The following is a 22,801-nucleotide window of genomic DNA, read 5'->3' on the forward strand; positions in this document are numbered from 1 at the left end:
CCCTGGGGTGTCACAGTCCCTCTGCATCTTCATAGCCCCCCTCCCTCACCTTCCAGCTGTGCAAGGGTGGCCAGGACACAGGCTGGCGGGGCCTGTGTGACATATGGCCTTGCCACCAGCCCCTCGCTCCACTTGCTCCGGGAGCCCTGCAGAGCAGCAGCCTTCTTCACAGCCCTCCTGGCGAGCCTCACTTATGAAAGCCACTGCCCATCAACAGGCACCAGGTGGAAGGCAGGCTGCTGAGGGACAGTTTGCTGTCAGCCACTCTCGCCTACTGGCCCCGCTCATTCCAGACACAGGCAGCTACCACCTCCTAGGAGGTGGGGACATGGCCTGGCTTTCATAGCTGCACCCCCAAGTGCAGCAGACACCCAGCCTCAGTGCAGCTCCCCTTAATGTGCACCCCATGTGGACTGGCTCTATGTTGGCCTCCAGGCTGCTGAGGAAGCCCGGAGGAGGAATCTCATGCCGGGACCAGCGGGTCACCTGGCAGATGCCATTGGCCTCAAAATACATGAACCGGAAACTGGTTCCCGCTGAAGTGGGCTGAGCCCATCACAGGGGAGCAGGTGGGGTGGGAATGACGTTGCCCACTGGAACCCGCTCCAGCTTTGTCTGAGCCATGCTGCATCGACATGAAACAGAAAACAGTCTGTGCAGTCGTGCTCGCCAAGCATTTGAATCTCAAAAAGAAGAAAAGGAAACAATGTTGCAACTGGTACCATCAAAAAACAATGCAAGCTGCTAGCGAACAGGCAACAGAGCAAGCCCAGGGCTGCAGGAGCACCCTGGGCCAGGGCTCCTGTGGGGCCACCTTGCCCCCTCCCTAGAAGGCCCTCCAGCCCCTGGCCCACTGAATGCTGGGGCCTCACAGCTCATGGGGCCAGTGTGAGGGAGGTCACGGCAGTCCTGCCAACTAGGATCCTGCCGACCCTGGGCCAGCAAACGTGGGCCACAGAGGAGCCATGCGCAAGGGAGCAAGCAGGAAGAGGCCCTGCTCCTGGGCTCCCCGACGTCCCTGCCTGTGCAGGACACAGCTCCAGGTTGGGGACTGGAGGAAAGGGCAGTCAGGCCTCTGCACTGACAGGAGAGAAAGGCGAGGCCATTGTTTATAAACACATTAACACTGGTGTTATTTTTGTTAGCAAATAAAAATTTTCCTTGGCAATCAGCTCTCCTTTGCGCCCTGGCACAGTCCTTAGCCCACTCCCTCAGTATCTTCCTTCCTCCACTCACAGGTCTATGGGCACAGACACCTTGCTTTCCATCAGGGTGTCCGTCTGTCTGTCTGTCTCTCTCGCTCTCTCTCCATACACACACATACACAACCCATGCTTTTTCTTAGGTCACTACTTCATTAAACTACTGGCATCCACCCTGTCTCAATCACTTTCCCATCACTGGGACATAATATCTGACATCCTTAAAGGTTAAAGGTTTACTTGGCTCATGGTTTCCAGTGAGTTCAGTCCACGGTCAGCTGGCTCCAAGACAGAAATATATGGTGGGAAGACCTGAAAGAGGACAGCTGTTCACCCCATGGCAGCCAAGAAGGAGAGAGAGACGGGAGGAGCCAGGATAAGAACACATGCTTCTAGGTCACATCCTGGTGACCACCTCCAAAACACTACCTCTGACAGCACATTTAGCCATGAACCCATCAATGCAAGAATCCACTGGTGAGCACAGTGCCCCATGATCCAGTCATCCTCTATATACAGGAGACTTTAAGGAACATTTTAGATCTAAGCCATCACCCACACCCTGCTCAGGTCAGCACCCGCGGTCAGCACTCACACTACAGATCTATTCAGTTTGCAGAGGTATAGGCAGAAAGACTGTTGTACCTTTACTTTTGTTTCACTGAGAAATTCAACTAGGATGGAAGAATCTTTGGAAGACAGCAACAAACAGAATATTCTATTCTACATGTGGATTTAAAATTCCTTCATTTTACAAAAAATAAACAAGGAAAAAGAAAAGCATATACGTTTTTAACTTAAAAACACATGTCTGTGTCTTCTCTAACTTAGGAAGCATTTACTAAACACTCATTTAATGCAAGGTACCTGCCTGAAAACAGCAACCCCACTCATCAGGCCTGGGCTCTGCCCTCTTGGGCTCTGCTCTACAAGGTGAAAGTTTTTCAGTACTTTGGAATCTTTTAGAATTTAAGCCTCAAATGTCCCTAAATCTTAATGAGAAAAGTCCTTGGTGATTTTAAAGCATGCCTAGAGAGGGAGGTGAGTATTTCTGTGGTGTCTTTTGGGGAAACTCTTTAAGATGTTCGCTAAAGTTCTCCTGAAAGCAACTTCATAGTACTTGAAAAAGTAAACATTACAATTTTTAAAAACAAAAATTAGAAGCTCCAACTTTCTTCTTACCCATACAGTACGGAAAAACTCATATTAGAAAATTGCCATAAAACAAAAAACATTTTTAAAAACTTCAGTATGGGATACCTTTGACTACAGAATGCAAAACTCTCTGCCACACATTTTAGAGTCAGGACGTGTGATCCTGACTGACTTCCAAGTAACAGAAGCAAGTCCCACAATCAGGAGCAGTGTACCCAAGGCCACTTGGCTCACTGGCCAGTGATGGGAGGGCCCTCTCGCACAGGAGGGCTGCCCTCCAGTTATAGTTTTCCATCACTGTGACAAAACACCTGCGATGACAAACTTATAAGGAGGAGGGGTGTATATGGCTCCTGTTTTCGGGGTTTTAGTCTGTAGTCACTTGTCCTGTGGAGTGGTACAGGTACGTCACTGCAGGGAAAATGTGACCAATGGCCTGCTCACTTATGGTGCCCAGGAAGCAAAGGAGGGAAGAGGAGGGCAGGGCCATCTCCTCTCAAGACCATGCCCCCAGAGATCAACTTGCCCCACCTCCTAAAGGTCTCAGCATGCACCCCCAAGGAAGAGAAGGGAGGAGAGGGGAAGGGAGAGAGGGAAAAGAAGTGTCCCATGGGTGGACACCAAACCTGTAATTCATGACCTCTGAGGGACATTCGGGATGCAAACTCTAGCACACGCTGAGCCTCTCAGAAGGAAAAGACCTTGGCCATAATCAGGGCACCCCATACCTCCAGGATACTGCCCACCCGACAGGTATTATCGCTCAAGGCCAGTTCCACTTCCTCAGGTGGCGGGCAGTGCTATTCTCTCCCAAGAAGCTGTCTTGCTGGAGTTTCAGAAGTCATCCTTGTAAAGTTGAATTGAAAAATAGTAAAAAATCTTTAAATTATCAGGGCTGTGGTACAGGGTGGCTGCAGGGCACCAGGCAAGATGGCTGAGGCCAGGAGAGGTCAGAGCTCAGAGCCAGGCCAGGGCCTTGGATGACCCCACCTGTGACGCAAAGAGTGAAAGGATGCAGAGGAGCAGCAGCCCCCAGCGGGACACGGAAAGAAGACAGAGTCAGCAGAGAAGTAAGCAGGGGGGCAGCAAGAGCAGGGATGAGACGGTGGCCAGGGAGGATCAGACTGTGGTGGGGGCAGCAGGGTCAGAGAACAGGTCTGGGATGAACAGGGAGAGGGAACAGGACACTGACAGTCAGGAAGAGGTGCCGGGATGGACAGGGCATGATGACGACACACAAGAGTGTGAGAGAGAGGGAGACCTGCTTCCTGCACAGAACTCATAAGCATGCCTCATGCGTGTGGCCATATGTGAAGCCTGGGAGGAGGCCAGAGGGACAGCCAACATCTAGAGCAGCACCACCTGCCACCTGAGGCTATAAGGGACCTGTGTCTGTGAACAAGGGCAGGCTGGAAGCGGCTGCAGTGATGGCGTGAGCAGCAGAGTCCTGAGAACCCCTGCCTCACCCCGGACAGATGGAGCCTCTCCTCTGGACCGAGCACTGTCCACGCTGGGTTCTCCCTGAACACCCGTGAGTGGACCCACAACCTTGCGACCATGGGAACAGGGTGTGATATCACTGCCAGAGTGCCAGGGAAGTACAGGGAGCCCTGCATACGACACCTGGCTCACTCAGTAAGCTCTAGGAGCTTGGCATGTCACTACACCCAGATCTCAGACCCGTGTACAAGGACAGCTACACTGCATTAATGGTCTTTATCTTTTTTATTTAAACTTAATTTTAAGAAATTACAATGTTCAGGGAAGCCAGTTTAATATGCAGGTTCCCAGACCCTCCTCCCCTGCCCCACAAGGGAAGTAAGCAACTTGGTCTGGATGCCAGCAAGGGCCTTGAGCTCTCCCTGCCTTGGTCCAGCCCAGTGCAAAGTCCTAGGTTAGGCTCTAGAGGAGAATCAGGAATGCAGGAGATGTTTTCCGCTGCTGGGTTAAAAACCTGCAGCTAAAACTCGAACAGGTCAAGCTCTCCAAGAAACACAGCGCCTGCTGGCTCTCAGGAAGCATGCACCAGCTGGCTCGGAGCAGCGCTTCACACGGAAAGCTCTTGTTTGCCTGTGGCCTTCTCTTCTCCTCGGGGAGCCACCACAAAAGCCTCAGAGGGGGCGCGGCCAGCAGGTCACTGGCCAGGAACGCATGTGACCTTCACCAACATTCATGAGCCAAACAGCTACCTCTAGGCCCTGGAAGGAGGACCCGAAGAAGCCGCAGCTGCCTGACATCCACCCCAGCGAGCTTCGTGTTGGGGGCTACCGGGGGCAAGTGGCTAGCGAAGTCTAAGGTGCACGTGGTCATCACCACCCACCACTGGGGAAGTGTGAGGGGTACGTCCGACTGAGGTGAGAACCCCAGCCGTGGAAACTACTTTCAAAGACAGGCTAGGTTTCATGTGGGTCCGTGAGCCACAGTGTCTGTGTATGTGCTGGGCACACATCTTACATATAAACAAGATACTAACGTATTGGGAAGCTATGGGTTGTGGTTGTTTGCTTCTCTTTCACCAGGTGCATTTGTTAAACTAGAATGTGTCCCCATTCTCTGAGAGTGATTAAGATAGGGAGTCAGACTAGACAGCCCATGCCTGAATTTCAGTGTCCCCCCAGACAGCTGTGTGCCTTTGGGGAAGTTGCCTACTCCCAAGCTTCAGTGCCCCAGCGGCAGAATGGGTAAATGCAGTACAATGCAGAGGTCACTGTGGACTACCGGAGATGCAGGAAAAGCCCCTGAATGACTCAGCGCACAGGAAGCACTAAATGCTGACTGTTCTTCCTGCTCAAGCGTCTAATCACAAATGCCCCTATTTGCTGTGTGGCTCACTTCTATTTTCTGGGTTCCTCAGACTCATCGGGAGTTCAGTCTACCTGGCTGGGCAGGAATGGAGACTCTTGAGAAGGTCACTCTTCTCAAATGAAAGCAAGGGCCCTGAGCCCTCCCCCACTTCTTAGCAAGCCCAGCAGGAGAAGGCAGGGCACGGTCTCTGCACTCGGAACACCCAACATTGGCAGGTATAGCCCATCATCCCATCCAGGGTGCTCAGCAGGGGTGTGCACAGAACTCTGGAGCACCCCTGTCCCCACACTCTCCCACAGTGGGACCCACTGTCCTCACAGACGCTGAAAGTGCACCCAGCATGAGCAAGGGTCCTGGGATCCATTCCTCCAACTGCCAACACACGGTGACTCCCAGGGCTGTGAGTCACACACCTCTGGGGTGACCTGTGTGTACACAAACACACAAAGCCCACAGGACACCAAGCCCAGAGCAGGGCTCTCGGCTCGGAGGGCAGTGGGTCCTGCTGTGGGAGGGCGTGGCGACGGGGTACTCCAGAGTTCTGTGCACTCCCTTGGTGAGTGCTCATTTACATTTAAAACCTTTGGTTTTAAGTGCAAACAAACTCCTTCCCCTAAGAGTTGCCAGGGACTCACTGTGCTGTGGCTGTGTGTAGATGTCCCCAAAAGCTTCATCATCATAGCGGGGCTTTTGCAGAGGTGGCTGGATCTGGAGTGTGTGATGCTGGGATTAAGGGTAAAGTCCACTGATGGTATGGCAAAGTTCTGGCTAGAATTAAGGATTCTAGGGTTACAGGTGTGAGTGCTACCCACTGTAAGGTTGGCTAGCCTGAAAGAACATGACAGACAGAGTTGCTCATCACCTGCTTCCCTGCTTTGCTACTTTCTGCCCACCATGCACTGTTTTTCCTCTGCCATGCCACCCTGCCTTGGAGCCAGCTGACAATGGACTGAAACCTCTACAAACTGTGAGCTAAATAAACCTTTCCTCCTTTAACCTTGGGTGTGGGGTATTTGTTTCAGCAATGAGAGAAGAAACTAAGACAATGTGGTATATTAGGAGGAAGGAAAAATGGAATCATTTTCAAATTCTTCTGAATAGGTAAAAGAAAATGGATTCAAACAAAAATCCTACTTGGTCCCCACAACTCTAAAATTTCTATTAACATCATCAACACCTTTACATAGCTAAGCTCTTTGGCCACGTTTTTTAACCCCCTTCCACAGAGAGCAGGCCAAGGATGCAGGAACCACACAAGGCCTCTCTGCAGTGCCACCGGGAGGGCGCCTACATCCCACTGGGACTGCACAGAAGGACAGCAACTTACGGAAGTATTTCAGCGTCTCCTCAATCTGCTCGGTGGTGAGGTCGATGTTGGCGTCTGGGGAGATGAGGGGCGTGTGGAGCCAATCATCGTGGTCGTAACCATAGATGGTGTCGGCTCTCAGCTTATAATGAGGCAGCTGCTCCTCCAGCAGGCTGATGATCTCCACTTCGGGAAGGTTGGTGCTGTTGCACACGTCTGCAGGGAGGGAGACCAACAGGACCGATAATGAGAGCCAGAACCGGCAGTGGTCGTGCTGCGCTAACCAGCTGGGCCTGGGCCGGGAGCTAGTGTCTTTGCTCACATGCTCACTGCCCGGAGAAGACGGGTGCGGCCACGTCAGGGCATCTGCCAACTGTGACTCTACCCCCAAGACCTAAGGGGAGGCAGTTTAACAGGTACAGGGTGAAGTTGGATAGGAAGAATCATTTCTAATGCTCTATAGCACACGAGGGTCACTGTGGTTGACAACTCATTGTGTGTTTCACAACAACTGGTAGAGAGGATCCTGAATGTTCTCAACACAAAGACAAACACTGTGAGGAATATGCTGATTGATCTGACTGTGGCATACTATATAAGAAATTGTACTGAATGTGATGCTATACCCCACAAACATGCACAATTACTATGTGTCAAGTAAAACTAAAAAAAAGTTAAGCTTAGAACTATGCAGCTCACTGCCAAGACCTGCTGCCAAGGGCCCACTCTCTGGGAAGGACAGCCTGCATTCTGTAGCCTTTATCCCCGGGGATCCTTCTCAAGCACTCTGCACTTAGGCCAACCAGCTATAATTTACCCTGCATGCCTAACTTCTTCCTCCCACTCTTTTACCACTCAGCGTTCCCCTTGGCTAGAATCTGGCCTGCATTTAATGTATTAATTCATCTGTCCATTCATCCACCCCTCCTTCCATCTGCCCAGGAGACGTGATGGAACACAGCAGTCATGGTCCTGCCCTTGCAACCTTTGTATTCCTAGGAGGCATCCAACCATTACTTATACCAAGAAATGCCCCCTTCAAGGCATGGATTGAATGCCAGCTCCCTGACACACTGGTGCTTAATCTCGCCTCCAGAACTTCTGTTGCTGTGCTTCTTAAATTCCACCTCCTGGGTGTTTTAGTATCTGACTCTGTGCTGGGAGATGGCTGTCTTCCAAGCATAGCTATCCTGAATCCACCCCTATGCATCTGGCCCAAGGGTGCACAAGAACCTCTAGGATGGTGAACCAACTCATCCAAAGCACACTAATACAGCCTTCGTAAATAAACTGTGATGGTAACCAGGACGCAAACCTGTTACCCTACTTCTCTACCCCAGTGCTCACCTATCAAAGGAGAAAGGTGTATTGCACGGGAGAGTGACACGGCAGGCTGCTCAGAGGATTAGGACGGCCCTGAGCTGAGCAAAGCATGCCAAAATACTAACAGGTGTTAATTAACCATCGGCTACTCCTGACATCAGAGACCTATGACGGTAAGTGGCCATGAGACCAGTGGTCTTGCCAACCTAGAAAGGGAGCAAGTGCCCCAGGTGCACACAGCTAAACAGAAAAAGCAAAGCAAACAGTAAGTGTACGCCCAGTCACTCTGTAGCAAGGCTGCCCTGGAGGTGGACCATGGACAGAGTGGAGACAGCACAGGCCTCATCTTCCTGTCCTCCACAAGAAACAGGAGCGCAGAAGGAACGCACCTGAAGGATGAAGCCATTCAGCATGGGCAAAGGCAGGTGCTGAGGATGGACCAAGATGCTGAGTGCACCTCAAACAGGAGCCGAGGTATCAGATCAGAGGAGGCAGCCAGCCAGATCCCCCACATAACAGGAATGACTGGTGCCAGCGGCAAGCGTGGGCACAGCTATGAGTGGGAGTAGGAAGGGCCCAGGCAGAACTGGCTGATGAACAGAAGGCAGAACTCCAAATGCAGGGAGGTCAGGCCCTCTCTCCCCTACTCCCTCCACATTCAAGGCCAGGAGGGCAGCAGGACAGGGACACAGGCAGAATGTGGAAAGACCCGTGCCCAGAACAGCCATGCTGGGGACTTGCCAAAATCCCTCCTACGGGCCATGCAGCAGGTAGAAAGTGGTAAGTTACAAGGCAACTCACCGCCCCAGGGGGGATTTAAGCTCTTTTATTAAGGAGTTAATAAAAACTCCTTCCTTTTCACCTGTTCCACTACAGTTCCCCTCGACAAAAGCCAACCCCGCCCTCACCTGCCTTGGTTAAACTCTGACGAATGACACCCCTGCTCAGGCTGTTCTGACCCACGGACAAGCCCCTCCCCGGAAAATGTTCTGGCCCACGGACACCCTTCCTAAAAAATAGCTTAAAAACCGCAAGCTTTGCTCAGCTCGGGGCTGTCCTAGTCCGCTGGGCAGCCCACTGTGTCACTCTCCCACCCAATAAAGATTCCTCTCCTGTCAGAAGGTCTGGTCTGGTTCTGTGTGGGCCTCGGCCCAATCATATCAGAAAGGAGGGGAACAATCATAGGCAGAGAGTAGGGGTGGGTGGGTAGGAATTGTCCCCTCTCGGTGACACCAGCCTTTCCTATCTCCCTCTGGCCTTCCCCACAGGCTCCCACTTAAGCCAACACACAGAGTTCTGCTGCAGAACAGGGCCATCAGGAGGTCAGGTGGTTTCCCAAAGCAATAAGCAAGGAGTTAAAGTTCAGAAAACAAGGGCATTCCGAATTTCACAGCTCCATCCCAGAGGGTGGAGCACATCGCCCAGGCTTCTCTGCTGGATATGGAAAATGTCCCCATAAGTACCCTGGCATTGCAGCAGCTGAAACCCAGTTCAGCCCAGCCCCATCACCTCGCACAGGTCTGCAGAAAACGAAGATGTGGCCTCCCTCCCAGGCAGGGCAGCAGCATGGCTCAGGACAGAGGACTTCTCTGAATTTTCACTTCCCACCCGCAGCACAACACCATGGAAAGGCTCAAGGCAGCCGCAAACGCCAACATTACCCTCTCACCCTCCAGTGCACAGCTGCTTCCTAGAGCCCACTCTGGGAGAGGCCTCCCAACCCACCTCGGCCACCATCTGAACAAGGGGGCCTGGGACAAGGAATCTGAGGCCAGTAGGTGACCCTCTTGGCCAAACATGGGTCAAACCCAACTGCTACTGCACAGCAGCTGCACAGGGGCAGTGCCGACCTGGCCCCAAGAGAACAGGCCAGGAACACATTCGGGCATGACACCTGCGCCACAGGCTGGCATCTGCTAGAGTCCTTGTGCTGCTTGATGGGGACAGAAACAGTCCAGAAAAGAGAAAATCTCTTCTAAGAACCCTGTGTCACTTGCAAGCACGCTGGCAGTGGCGGAAAAGTCGAGGCTCGACCTATCCTCCCATGTGTCCAGGTCCAAAGGTCAACTATTTACAGTATGGTCCTTGTGCCCAAGAGAGATCATGTGCCTCAAAGCATCTGATGACCGGGAGATAGGGTATTGGAAGGTGAGACTGGGCCAATACGCCTTTTCAAAAGACTGTGTGTATGATCTTTCCCAATGGGACCAGCATACAAATGTCAGCAAGTCTGCAGTTGCATGCGAGGCCCAGAGCACTAGGGCACAACAAGGACAGTGGAGGCAGCCCAGGGTTCCCTCTGACCTTGGCCATGGGGCCAGAGGCTCCAGTGGAGATAGACCCATGTGTACCTCATGACACATCGGAGGCTGAGGCTGGTGACTATCACCTAGGCACTTTCAAGAACCCCATAGGCAGGCTCTCAGCAGACCAAACCCCAACTGGGTGTTCCCAGAGCTTGCTGGGACCCTTGCAGCAACCTTGGGACAAAGACATTACTGGCTCAGCTTCAGATCCAGTCTGAGAAGCCTGGCAGCTGGCAGGCAGTTCCTCCGCCCCTCTGCCATCTGCTGCCCCCTTCTGGAGGGAGTAAGCAGGTCACTGGGAATCCCAGACTTTGCCACCACAGGAAGCTCAGTTCTAAACAGGCCAAGCTGCACCATGAGGCAGGATGGCCAACCAGATGCAGACAAGCCTGGGTGGTGCAGGCAATCTCCCACCCCGAGCACAGGAGGCACAGCCCGGCATGGAGGAGCGAGTCTGCCACCACGAGGGCCACAGGGAGGGACAGCCCTGCCCAGCTCTCCAAGCTCATCAGGGATGAAAGCATGAATGGATGCTGCCGCACAGCCTGGAGGGAAGGGACCTGTAGTGCTCTCTCTGGTCATCCAGTCTTCAAAGCTTGAACACACACAACCAACCAGATGCAGAAATGTGCTCTTGGGTGGAAGTCGCAAATGATAAGTGACAATTTCTTAACAGAAGCCAGGCCCCAGAAGGACATGGCTTCAGCAGATCTGAACAACGGCAGCCCAAGCCAGCCCAGCTTGTCAAGACCAGCCAGGCAAGCAGAGAATGAAGAACCTCTCAGCAACTGTTCCACCTTCTCCTCCAGCTGGCACGGCCGCGGGTGCCAACTCTGGAAGGTCATCACTTCCCTGCTCCCTGTAGAGAGCTCCATGACTCCACCTCCCTTCCCAGGGCAGACGCTACTGCTGCTGGCTGACATCGTTTCTGCTGCTTTCTTTTAGGGACGTAGCCCCCAAGGGATGGCTGGGCTCACAGCCACCAGCTAGAAATGACAGTTCCTACCTTACCCTGCAGGACACCCATGTCCCTCGGCAACAGGAACAAAACAGTCTCGAGCCGCCTCTGCCCCATCCATCTGCAATCAGCCAGTGCTGGGGCCACTTCCAGGGACAGTAATATGGAGGGATGACCCGGTGGCCGGCCACCCGGCCTCACAGCTGGAGAGAGCAGGGCAGGGCCAGGACTCTGGGGGAGCAAGGCTCCACCTCGCTGAGCCAGAGCCACGCTGGCCCCAGGCTCGGGTCAGTCAGCTGACCCAGCATGCTTCTGCCCAAGCTCAGTCCTGCGCTTGCCTCCGGCCCCTTCAGCTAACTACATGAGCCGTCTGCCTTCTCCAGACCCTTCTGGTACTTTCCCCCACAAATCTGGGTTTACACCAGCAGCCAGCCGCATCCTAAATGTCACCTGAACATCACCCTGTACCCGGGGAGCCTCCTGAGGCTTCTCCCTGCACGTGCCTGCTTGTAGCACAGCATGAGTAGTGCTTTCTCCACATCTCTCTCGGTGGCTGTTAGATCCCGGGAGCAAGTGCTTGCAGTCGCCGCCTGCAGACCCAGCCCTCAGCGCAGTGCCCACCAGAGTGGAGTGAAGGGTGGAACTGAGGGAAGAAACAGCAGTGACAGTGGCAGGTCTGCCTGTCCACCCGCTACCCGAGGTGGACGCATGGCAGCCTTCAGCATGAAGGACGTGCATCCAGCTAGGGTCCCCTCTGGGTGTCCCTCAATCCTTGGCCAGTGCTGGCCCAATGCCTGCCATCCTCAAGGCTACCCTGCCCAGCTTTCTCTGAGGCTCAGGATTCGGAGAGAACCCTCCTTCCAGGAGGGCTTTACTTAGGGGTGCCGGGAGGCAAAGAGCATCCAGAGCTGTGGAGTCTCATCCCAAAGGGACAGTAGGAGACCCCCCCACCCAGGGGCCGGGTTGTGTTCAGCTGGCGCGCCCCTTCCCAACCCCCGCCAGGAACCTGGTTTGCAGTTTGCCTGCAGCAGAGCAGAGGCACTGCTCTGGGTTAGCACTGACCTCTACCACTGCGAGAGCCGCCTGTGAAGCCCAGCCCCGTGAGCTCTGGGGCACCCACTTGTCTAGGAGCGGGCCTCCTCTCAGGAGGGCAACACAGGCTCTGAGTGGCAGCACCCCAGACTCGAGAGAGGGCCCCAGGGTCTTGGCCTCCCGCTGCCTGCGGAACCAGAGGGACCGGGCCTTGGCAGACAGAACAAATAGCAGGACACAGAGAGCCATCAGGAGAAAGAGAGTACCCTGCACACCACCCAGCCACCTTCACACTGGAAACTGCGGGGTAGTGAGAGGGGGACACAGGAAAAGACGGGAGCAGAAGGCACAGGGCAAAGGGAGCCAGAAGGCGTAGTGCAGGAGCAAGCAGCACCAGGCTGCCACCTGCCGGCAATGCCCAGGGCCCGATGCCAGCCAAGAGATCCCTTCCCGCCCCAGGCTCACCCTGTCACCTACACAAAGTCACGGCCCCACCAGCCTGGGCCTCGGTTTCCCCATGTGAGGAACAGTGGCACAAGGCTGCAGGATGCCCATCCTGGGGCCCCATCCAGACAGCGGTCACCCCAGTTCCTCCCCAGAAAGAGTGGCCCCAGCCCCCAACAGGCTGACCTCTTCCTGGAGGCCCGGGCTGCCCTGTCAAACAAATGTCCACCCCTCTGGGCCAAATCAAACACACACATCACTGGTCTGAGTGCCGGATCACACCCTGGCACCTCACTTTGGAACAAGGAGCGATGTCCTAGGGGACATTAAAGAGAAAAGACCTTCACTCACCCACAGGGCCATATCTACGTCCTCCTTACCTCCTAACCCGCTCCATTTCTTACCCTCCACTGCTGTCCCCAAGAGCTGTGTACCCAGGCCCCTGTCCAGGGACATCACCTCTCTGCCTGCTCATCTCCTGGAGTGGCAGCAGACCCACAGCCAGTGTGGAGCCTCGGCACACTCCTCACCTCCTCTCCACAAGAAAGCCACTCTGCACAGACCTGGTCACGATTCCTTTTTCTTGAAATTACAAGGATTAAAGGGCACAGACCCAAAACATACACAGTCCTACTGAGGCCCGAGATACACATGACTCTCAGTGTCTCTTTACAGCCTGTCATCCCAGCACTCCAGGAGGCTGGAGGCAAGACGATTCCAAGTTTGAGACCAGCTTGTACAACTTAGTGTGACCCTGACTCAAGATAAAAATTTTTAAAAAATATTTAAAGGGCTGGGGTATAGCTCAGTGTGAAGGCCCTGGATTCAATCGCTATGAAAAAAAACAAAACAGGGGAAACCAAGGCCCTGCAAGATTCAGAAACATGAGTGTAGCCCCAGCCTAAGCAGCAGCAAACAGAAGCCAGGACTGCAGCCCCCACCGCCCTCCTATCCCTGCGGAGCTGTCTACTATGCACACTCTGGCCACAAAGGGACAACACAAGTCTCCCTTTCTCCCCTGTTCCCCTGGCTCCCACAAAGGGTTGAGTCCCCCGCTGCCTCCTGAAATGGGGGAGGACACACAATCAGTGAGACTGCACTGTAGGCACAGGACCAGGCCCACGGTGGACTTCCCCGGACGGTGTCCTCAGCACCTGGAACTCTCTTCTTAAGCCAGATGGCAATCACATTGGTTCCACCCGCACTGGCCAGGGTCAGGCACTGAGTGACCACTGAACCTGCCCCACAAATGCACACATACACACACAACACCCAGGCTCCAGTCATACATACCCGACAGCAGCCCACTCCACCCGCTCAGTCAGGTTAGAAGCAAGGTGTTCAGGGCCAGGCTAAAGGGCGATCTTGTGCAAGGGGATGTGGCACTGTCCCGTGAGCAGGCGGTTCGTTGTGCAATGAGGGGGCGGGGCCCAGTGAGGGAGACCTGCTGAGCGAAGCCTTTGCTTCTGAGAAGCAGCGGCTCCAGCAGGCCTGGTATCCAGACAGCCGGGGAACAGAAAAGCAATGCACCTCAGTGAGAGGGGCCTGACCCACAAGGCACAGAGCAGGGTACAGCAAGAGGAAAGGTTCGTGGGTACAAGTAAGTCCAGCCCAGAGCTACACTGCCAAGAAAATACGAACAAGTGGAGTGTTAGTAACCATGTCAACTTGGCACACTAGGAAATAAAATGAAAGATACTCTGGATTTCCACTTCTCTTGGCAACGTCTCTAAAGTGAGTGTGCTACATCTGACAATTATTAAACAACGCTCAGACAGAGAGGTATGCTTGGGGTGGCCCTCACAGTGAACCTTGGACAGCAGGGTTAGAAATCCAAGTTTTCTGTGGTCTTTAAACCCATCCTCATCCTTAGGATTAAATCTCACAGAGGAATCCCAAACTCCAAAGTGCAAAATACACAAGCATGGCTTCTGATTCGCTTGGTCACTAAAAGCATGCATGACCAGGTTCTTCCAAACGTGAAGACAGAGAACTGCCGCTGACACAGCAAGCCGGTGTCTGGTGACCCTCCAGCTCCACTGTGGGGAGGCCAACAGGCCTCTCTGCACCTGCGCTCCTCACAGTGTTACTCGAGGAGTCTAAAGGGTGCAAGCAAGCGGGCTTGCACTGGCAGACGACCCACCACGGAATACCTTGCCACCTCAAGCTGACACATCACACTCGGACCAACCTCGAAGATATTATGCCAATCAATGTAAGCCAGCCACACGGGACAAAGACTCCGTGACCCACTTACATGCGGCGTGCGGCATGGTCAGACTTGCTGACTTGGAGAGCAGTCTGGGTGCTGCAGGGGCTGCGGAGGGGACAGTGGAAGCTGCTCCTTAGAGGGCACAGTGTCAGCCAGGGAGCGGGGACACTGCAGAAGGACAGCAGCCGTGGCTGCAGCCCCCATGCCACACAGTGACCTCCACCCTCGGCACTCCTGAAATGGGGACGTGTACGTTATGCACACTAGACCTGCTTCACCCACATGCCCAACAGGTTCCTCCCATGTTGTTCTAGAGCGGTTCTCTCAAAAGGAACCAAGAGACATTTCCACTCACTGCACCTTGTACACACGACAACGAGACCAGCTTGGGATCAGTCCTGAGAATGCACCCTCTGCACAGGGACTCGTGACGCCGCAGCAATGTCAAAAATGTCAAAAGCACAAACTAGTGAGGACAGAGAGGCAAAGGGTGCCGGCAGTGGTGTCATCTGTGGGAACTTAAAAGCACGCCACGTGCATGTGTGCACAGACACACGTAGAGTGGACACTGAGGACACTCGCAGGAATCCAACCCACCCCCAGGAGGGTGGCAAGCACCCGGGCAGAGGGAAAGTCGGGCTGGGTGAAGGTGCTACCCGTCTTAGCTCGTCAGGACAGCCCTGGGCATGGCTGGTGCTCCAGTGTCATCGTGAGTGGCACCCTCTGTCACCTGCAGAGGTGGCCCCTGGAAAACAGCCAGATGGCTCCTCAATAAGTGAAACACAGAGCGACCGTACAACCCCGCAATCCTGTTCCTGACTAAGGCAGAATCCACCCAATGCCCATGGACCAATGAGCAGATGGACAAAACAGGGTGAAGGCAAACAACAGATTATATTTCAACACCAAAGGGAACAAGGTACTGCGACAGGCCACAAGGTGACTGAGGCACAAACACATGCTAAGTGAAAGAAGCCGGCCACGAAGATCACATACTACACGACTTCTCTCATAAAAGACGCTCAGATTGCATAAAAGACAGAGGCCGGTGGCTGCCAGGAACAAAGAAAGGGAGAGGCTGGGGCATGACTGCTCGCAAGTAGGAGTGACAACAGGGTGATGAAAATGGTCTGGAACTGGTTACTGTCATGCAGACCCACAAACAGCCCAGGAGTGGGGCTGTATCCTCATTCATGCTGCGGGTTTTGTTAAACTTTGCCAGTTATGTCATTATGAGTGACAACCCTAAGTGCCTTGCTTTATTACTTGGAATTGTATTTTTGTTAATAATAAAATCTGTATTTTATTATTTGCATCCTTTTTAAATAATTTGCAATGTATTTTCCTAGATATGCTGGCCATTTATAGTCCTTTTTTTTTAGTACCTGGACTCAAACTCAGGGCCTCGTGCTCTCCAGGCAGGCACTGTGCCTGTGAGCTACACGTATTCCCGGCCCTACAGTCCTTTTCCAGTTCTGTCTTTATGGTGCTCAGCTCCCTATTACTGACACCCAGGACATTCTCAGGGCTGCTAGGAACCCTTTCCTGTCAGGTACTTCGCACACCCCATCAGTCATGCTGCACGGTTCCCGCACAGGTGGCACGGACACGACAGGACTCTGTCCCATGAGCACACGGGTCACAGTGAGTGGGATGGGATGTCAGGGTGGTGTGGACACTGTGCTGCTCACTCACAAGGGCAGTGGGATGGCGAGCACCTGCGGCCTGGGGGAGAAGGGCAAAGGCTCGGGGATCCCTGCTAGTTAGGTAGAGCATGGGCTCCACCCCAGAGGGCACAGCGGCCTGCAGGTCCCCGGCCTGGCATGAGCTCACAGCCTGGCTCCAGGGCTGAGCTGCCCGGGGTAGAAGTGCCCCATCTACCCCGGTGGCTTCTCTACATGTCCCACCTACACAGCTGTATGGCTCTTGTATGCCGAGTGTCCCATTTTGCAAGGTCTTTGGGAACAAAGACATCACGTTACAGTAAGAATCCCCTACACTGACTGATCAATCTCCTACCCACTGTGGTCAGACTTATAGCCCACACCATGCCTAGCATGGCTTTGCCACCCTTGGGGTCACTGAGATACCAGAGATGTTTCTTCTGGATTTACAGAGGCTACATCTCAACATCCAATGCATCTCTGCGCCTTCTGGACTGTCTGGGGCCCGAGGGAGTTTGTGGGGACTCAGCAGTGCTGTGCATAATGACAACTGCGGCCAGGAGTGAGGAGGGGGCTGCACGGCCCTCCCCTGGACACTGCTCCTGGGAGGGGAAGGGGAGCACACGCAGGGGCAGGGTGCCCATGCCCACTCTCCCCCACTCTGCTGCGGGCGTAGGGCAGCTGGGCAGCCATGCAGACAGGCAGCGGCCCTGCTCTTCCAGTGCTGGACCAAGGCCACTCCCCGGTCCGGCCCTCCAGGACCTGTGATCTCCCTGATCCAAACTCCTCCAACTCTGCATCCCTACCTTTCCTCCTGCACCTAGCTTCCGAGCTCCCAAGCACCTTGCAGGCTCCTGAACAGCATGCAGGGACAGCGGCTCTGTGGACCACCTGAGACTCCTACACAGCTGTCAGAGCCCCTGCATGGCCCAGAGTGGCCTGCAGCCACCAGTGGCCTCTGCTACTCAGCTGGCCCTGCCACTGCAAAGACCATGGCTCCTGCACAGGGCATGATAGGAGACAGGAGGAAACACACATGCTGAAGGCTCACGTCATGTTCTTAATACTGGTCAATGAGGCACAGGAGACACTGCTTAGTAGCCTCCTACTGCCATACTCTCCTCACCAGCAAAGCCCTGAGCCCCACGGAAAGACCACATTTCTTTACCATTCCTTTTCCTCATGGCAAAATATGACCACGAAGCTAAATTCTGGCCAAGGAGATATAAGCAGTGAAATGTAAGCCTTTTCCAAAGCCTGGGACTTGGCCATGATGGCTAGAGCTCCAGCAGCCTTCTTAGACTTGAGATCACCTTAGGATGGAAAACATCACTATTATGGTGCACTGGTGGCAAGAATGAGCCTGGGCCTGGGGACTAGGAAGCCACTCACTGGGCTCCTTTCAGGTGACAGGAAAGTAAATCCCTGCAAGGGAAGCCACTGCTCTTGCAGCCAAACTTAACCCTGGCTGATATGGATGGTCCTCGAACTGCAAGAGGTAAGCCAGCGCTCCTGCATCACCCATGTCAGGAACAGGGTAGCTCCTCCCACCCAATCTGCACCCTTCGCACTCCTGCTGGCTCTGAGTTGCCCAGCGCTGCGACCAGGTGCTCCAAGCGGAAGCCCACACCCTCCCTGCCTCCTTCCCTATGGGGGCCATGGCGGGGACACAGGAGCCAGTTGGCACCAGGGCTACGTGGAGACCAGGAGCTGAGGCCAAGTCAGGAAGACTCCGTTTTATTAACAGAACAAGACTTCGGGAGATCACAGTGCCAACGACAGCGCCCCACCATCCAGCGCACTCATCTGTTCTTCCATTACCTCACTTCCTTCCCGGGCAGCAAACCCTGTTTATAAGTGCACAATGGCAACTGTTTCAGAACACCGCATGAGATCATCAGGATATCAAAAGATTTCAAACCCATCCAAAATATATTACTACAGCCTGAGAACGGGCTGTTAAACAGAAATCGATAAATTAAACCCGACCATGAGTCCCTGTTCCCTGAACTAGGTTTCAAACCAACACAAACACAAATTCAAAACGTGGAACATGATAAAGGACAACCTGCTACAAAGGCAATCACAAAGGAGCATGAGGTTAGAGCCAAGGGGAAATGCACTCGGACTGCTCCGGGCGTACTCACCCCACATGGGGCCCCCATGTGGGCCCGGTGCTTCCCAGGCAGGCATCTTGCCTCTGCCAACAGCAGCAATGGAAACAGAAAATGTAAAGCACGGCCCACAGGTGGCAGCTAGAGGTCAGGAACATGAAAATCCTCCACAACTGACCACGTTTACCTCTGGGCAACGTGCAAACACAACACAGCACTCCCAAGGCACATGCCGCACGTGGGTGAATTCTGCAAAGATGAACCTGTCTCAGCCAGGCAGCAGAACTGGAAGGCAGGGCTGCCGGGTGAGCAAGCCTGGACCCTGAGCCCAGCAGCCTGGGCCTGGAAACTCTGCTCACCAAAGACCAGCCTCGCACCACTGCAAGGCTGAGAACTTCTAATGCTGCTTGCAGACACTGCTGCTGAAGAGGGTTAACGTGGGATTTCCCACGCAGAAACAGCTCTCGTGGCCTCGTTCCTGCAGTCACAAAATGACAGGGCACAGCGACAGCTTGACAGCTCCAGAGGGGTCAAGGGGAGCCTAGGCTTACCAGCCGCCTGTATTTTTGGTGTCTAGGCTGAAAGCGCTGCCTCTCCTACTGTGAAGCTCTGTCCCTGGCCCTGAAAGTCCAGGCCAGGGCTCTACAATGGTGGCCCTTGGGGAAACCCAGCCCTGCCTGCTTCTTGAACTAAGAGTTTCCCTGAAACACAGCCTTGCCACCCTTTGTGCTGCAATAGCAGCACTTGCTGACCACAGCCCTAAAACTCTGCTCTCTCCTTGCGGAAGTCCACCGGACCATGTCATACCCGGTTCCGTACCCCAGCAGGCAGAGACAGTGCTGGGCTTCAGGGGCTGGCCACCCATACCTGTTACCCGGAACCCCCAAACCCAGACTGCTCACCTCTTCATGCCACGCCTTCCCTGGGGTCACAAGGGACAAAATGCCCCCTCTCAACCCTGGGACTCAGGCCAGGCCACCTGACTTGCAGTGGTCCATGGGATGTCAAGAACACAGCTTAGCCTGCGTCCAGCCACTCAGAATGTGCTGGTGTGGCAGGGTGCACACTCCTGAGTGCCTGTCCTCCTCCAGGAGAACACAGTGACCCTAGGCAGCCACTGGACTTCTTGCCCAAGTTCCCAAATGACAGGCAGGCGAGCACACACAGACGAAAGCCCTGTGGGTCCGAGGGTGACCTGTGATCACAGCAAGAGGTAAGCACCACAGTTGCCACTGGGGCTTGGGGGTCATTGACAGCTTATCCAGGCGACACCTGGCTGAGGTACACTGAGTTCAAAGATGCAAATGCACAACCACTGACAGGCAGGGGAATCGTGCATCAGAACCTCCCAACGTCACCAGTGTGGACAGCCCGGGGAAGGGGTGGACTAAGGCGGGAAGGGGTGGGGGTGCGGCCTCTTTTGTGCCACATAATAAAGTGGCAGCTCTACCTGTCCTCTGCAGAGCTGCACACCTGCCCTGCCCTCCCCTGCGGCCCCTGTGGCTCATGCCTTCCTGGCCACCAGGTGGCGCTGTGCCCTCACCTAGCAAGGGGGCGTCTGCCTCGTCCCAGCCACCTTGGCTCTGGGTGCGCTGCGCAGCTCCTAAGTCCCCCAGTCCCTGAGGAGCAGCTTCCTGCAGGATGCACAGCTTCCAGCCTTACTCGGAGCTACCTCTTCCTTTCTGCTTCACTCTAGCTAAGGTGACACCCGTGCCAGCCTCCCCGCTAGCAAATGTCCAGAGTCCAGGTGCACACCAGGAGGTCTTCTCATCACCCCAGGACACGTGTTAGGTAAGCGGGGACACGGCAGAGCCCCAGAAGCACAACCCGGCCCAGCCTGGCCTGTGATCTGTTGTGGCATCCAAGTGCTACCAAGGACTGTGAAGCTTCCCAGGGCTCAGCAGTCCACACCCACCTCGATGCACACAGGAGAAAACAGTTGCTTCACTAAAGAAGATGGTGAGGAGGGGACAGGGACTGGGGAGCAGAAAGGAAGGAGAGAGGAGGGTAGGGCAGGGGAGGGGAGGGGAGGGGAGGGGAGGAGCCGGAGTGGAGCCAGGGAGGGCAACAGGAATAAAAGGGAGGACAAGAAAAGGGAAAACAGAGGGTGCCCTGGATGCCCCTCTGGGATCAGCACTCAGGGGCCCTGGTATCCAAGCAGCAGCTGATCCAGCCACCTTTACTGCGTGAGGCCCCATAGCCTCCCCAGGTTATCCCTGCTGGCTCTACCTGGATGACAACTCTGGGACCAGACTGTCGAGGTGGTGTTTTCCTAGACAGATGTCTGGGAAATGCGAAGACCAAAAGCCCAAGACACGCAGCACTCCCTGCTCCGGGTACAGAACTGGCAAGGGGCCCGAGGCTGGGTACTCGACTCCAGAACCCACAGCCATGCCCAGAAGATGGCCAAGTGTCAAAGCCAGAGACAGGCAAGGACTGAGCTGGAGAATTCACTGTGAGATGCAGGACTGGGGTGGCTTCAGGGAAACGGGGCTGAGGCTGAACAGGAAACAGCATGGCTTCTGGTACACACTGAGCCCGTCCGCGCCACGCAGCACAGGTGCCTGACAGGGATCATCCACACCCTGACGATAAAGACCCCAACATGCCCACCTTAGAGCCGGGCAGCACTGCCAGAGCCCATCGAGCACCCACCTCACAGTCACATTGCAATGGCAGACAGAAACACCGAAACACCCGGGATTTAGAGGCTGGACGCCTCTTTTGCTTCCCGTGACACCTGACAGCAACAGGGGGCATGGTGAGGCGGCATGATTGATGGCCGGGCCTGGAGGCAAGTCTTTAGTTCATACCTCTGGGAGGAGAGTTCTCAGAACCTCAGGGTTGCGGTTATCTGTCTCAGGCTGATGCAGGCATCATCTTCCTCTTGGGGAACAGTCAAAGGGCGAAGTGCAGGGCTAAACGAGAGGGAGGCTGACTGGCTTGGTGCAAAGGAGATGGCTGCTTCTAACTTGAAGAGGAAGTCTCTTCCCAGGAGCAGTATGGGGACTGCTTATACAGGAATCCATGTTCTGTGAGATGTCCTCCCAGGCTGCACGTCTGTGCCTGGCAGAAGGGGTGAGAGGCAAGAGTCCTAATTGTCCTGGTGATGGTAACTTTCTGACAGAGAACTTTTAAAGGCAGAGAGTTCTGCTCCATTGTCTACCAAATCTGCCACAGGTTTGCCCCCTGACTTTTGCAATGACCGTGGGCTCTCAGGGGCCCAGTTTGATAGAGCTCAGTCCATCCTATCTACACAGGGCAGACAGGGTGCAACTCATTTGTCAGGGCTCACAGTTCAATTTTTCCTCAGTCAAAATGTGGAACTAAGAAGGAATTTTTGATAGTCTTCTCTGCTGGGCATTAGATGACACCATCTGACCAGGACAGGCATAGCTGTGAAGCAGAAGGTATGGCCAAATGCAGGCAACGGCAATCTGAACCAGTTCAATTGGCTGGAAGTAGATGAGTCGGGAGCGGGGGGCATGAAATTGTTGGCAACAACTGTGGCAGCAGACAAGGGTACCACAGTGGAATTCTCAGGAAGAGTGGGCCTCTTTTTGCTTTTTTTTGATATGCAGGGAGCAGCTCAGTTTCGTTATCAACTCCGTAAAAAGCCCTTTCTCCTGCAGTCAGGGCCTATGGGTTTTGACTACTTAATTCCCATCTCTGACTTCCTGTGTGTGTGTTCTGTACCCTGGAACGATGGCTCAACAGACAAAGGGTGAGTGCCGCTCAGAGAGAGACCATTCAAGTGCCCGCCTGGCCTCGCTTCTCGTGTAGACTTACGCACAACTTAGCTAAGGAGGGTGTGAGGCCTCCGTTATGCCATATGTCGATGGCCATGGAACCACAGGTGAGGGCCCAATCAGCCTCCAAAACCAGTGCTCCTCACCTTGGTGCATGGACAGAGCAGCCTATGGCTTACACTGTCTGGTCCACTCACACACACAATCATTCAGCAGCACTCAGAGGTTACACATCCCAATCCTCTTCCCTTGAGGGTGGCCTTAACTGGCAAGAGTTAACCAAGCTCTTCTTCTGCTCTAGCTGAGCAGGACTGATAAGACTACCTGGGGTGCTTCAAGGGGTCTTATCAGAATCAGGCAGGCAGGCAGACAGACAGATTGCATGCTCCTCCTTTGGGGTCCAATGTGAGTTGCTCAAGCAGGGAGCCAGGAATCCTCCTCCAGACCTCCGAGGGGACTTGAGAAATCTTGAGGGCACGCCTTCCCATCGGGACCTGGAGAGGTCCTTGCTCCATCCCAAGGGCCACAACC

General features: G+C 54.4%; 1 protein-coding gene across 3 annotated transcripts in view; it reads right to left on the minus strand.

Annotated features, from left to right (window-relative positions):
- Trak1 (trafficking protein, kinesin binding 1) overlaps positions 1 to 22,801 on the minus strand; it is a 90,407-nt gene that overhangs the window by 61,979 nt on the left and 5,627 nt on the right. For all 3 annotated transcript variants that reach the window (XM_005383552.2, XM_005383551.2, XM_005383550.2), the window contains exon 2: positions 6,490 to 6,684. In XM_005383552.2, coding sequence (XP_005383609.1) covers positions 6,490 to 6,684 — 195 coding nt within the window. The remainder of the gene's footprint in view (positions 1 to 6,489; positions 6,685 to 22,801) is intronic.

The sequence above is a fragment of the Chinchilla lanigera genome, unplaced genomic scaffold (genome assembly GCF_000276665.1).
Source record: "Chinchilla lanigera isolate Chin_1 unplaced genomic scaffold, ChiLan1.0 scaffold00019, whole genome shotgun sequence".
In the NCBI taxonomy this organism is placed as follows: Eukaryota; Metazoa; Chordata; class Mammalia; order Rodentia; family Chinchillidae; genus Chinchilla; species Chinchilla lanigera.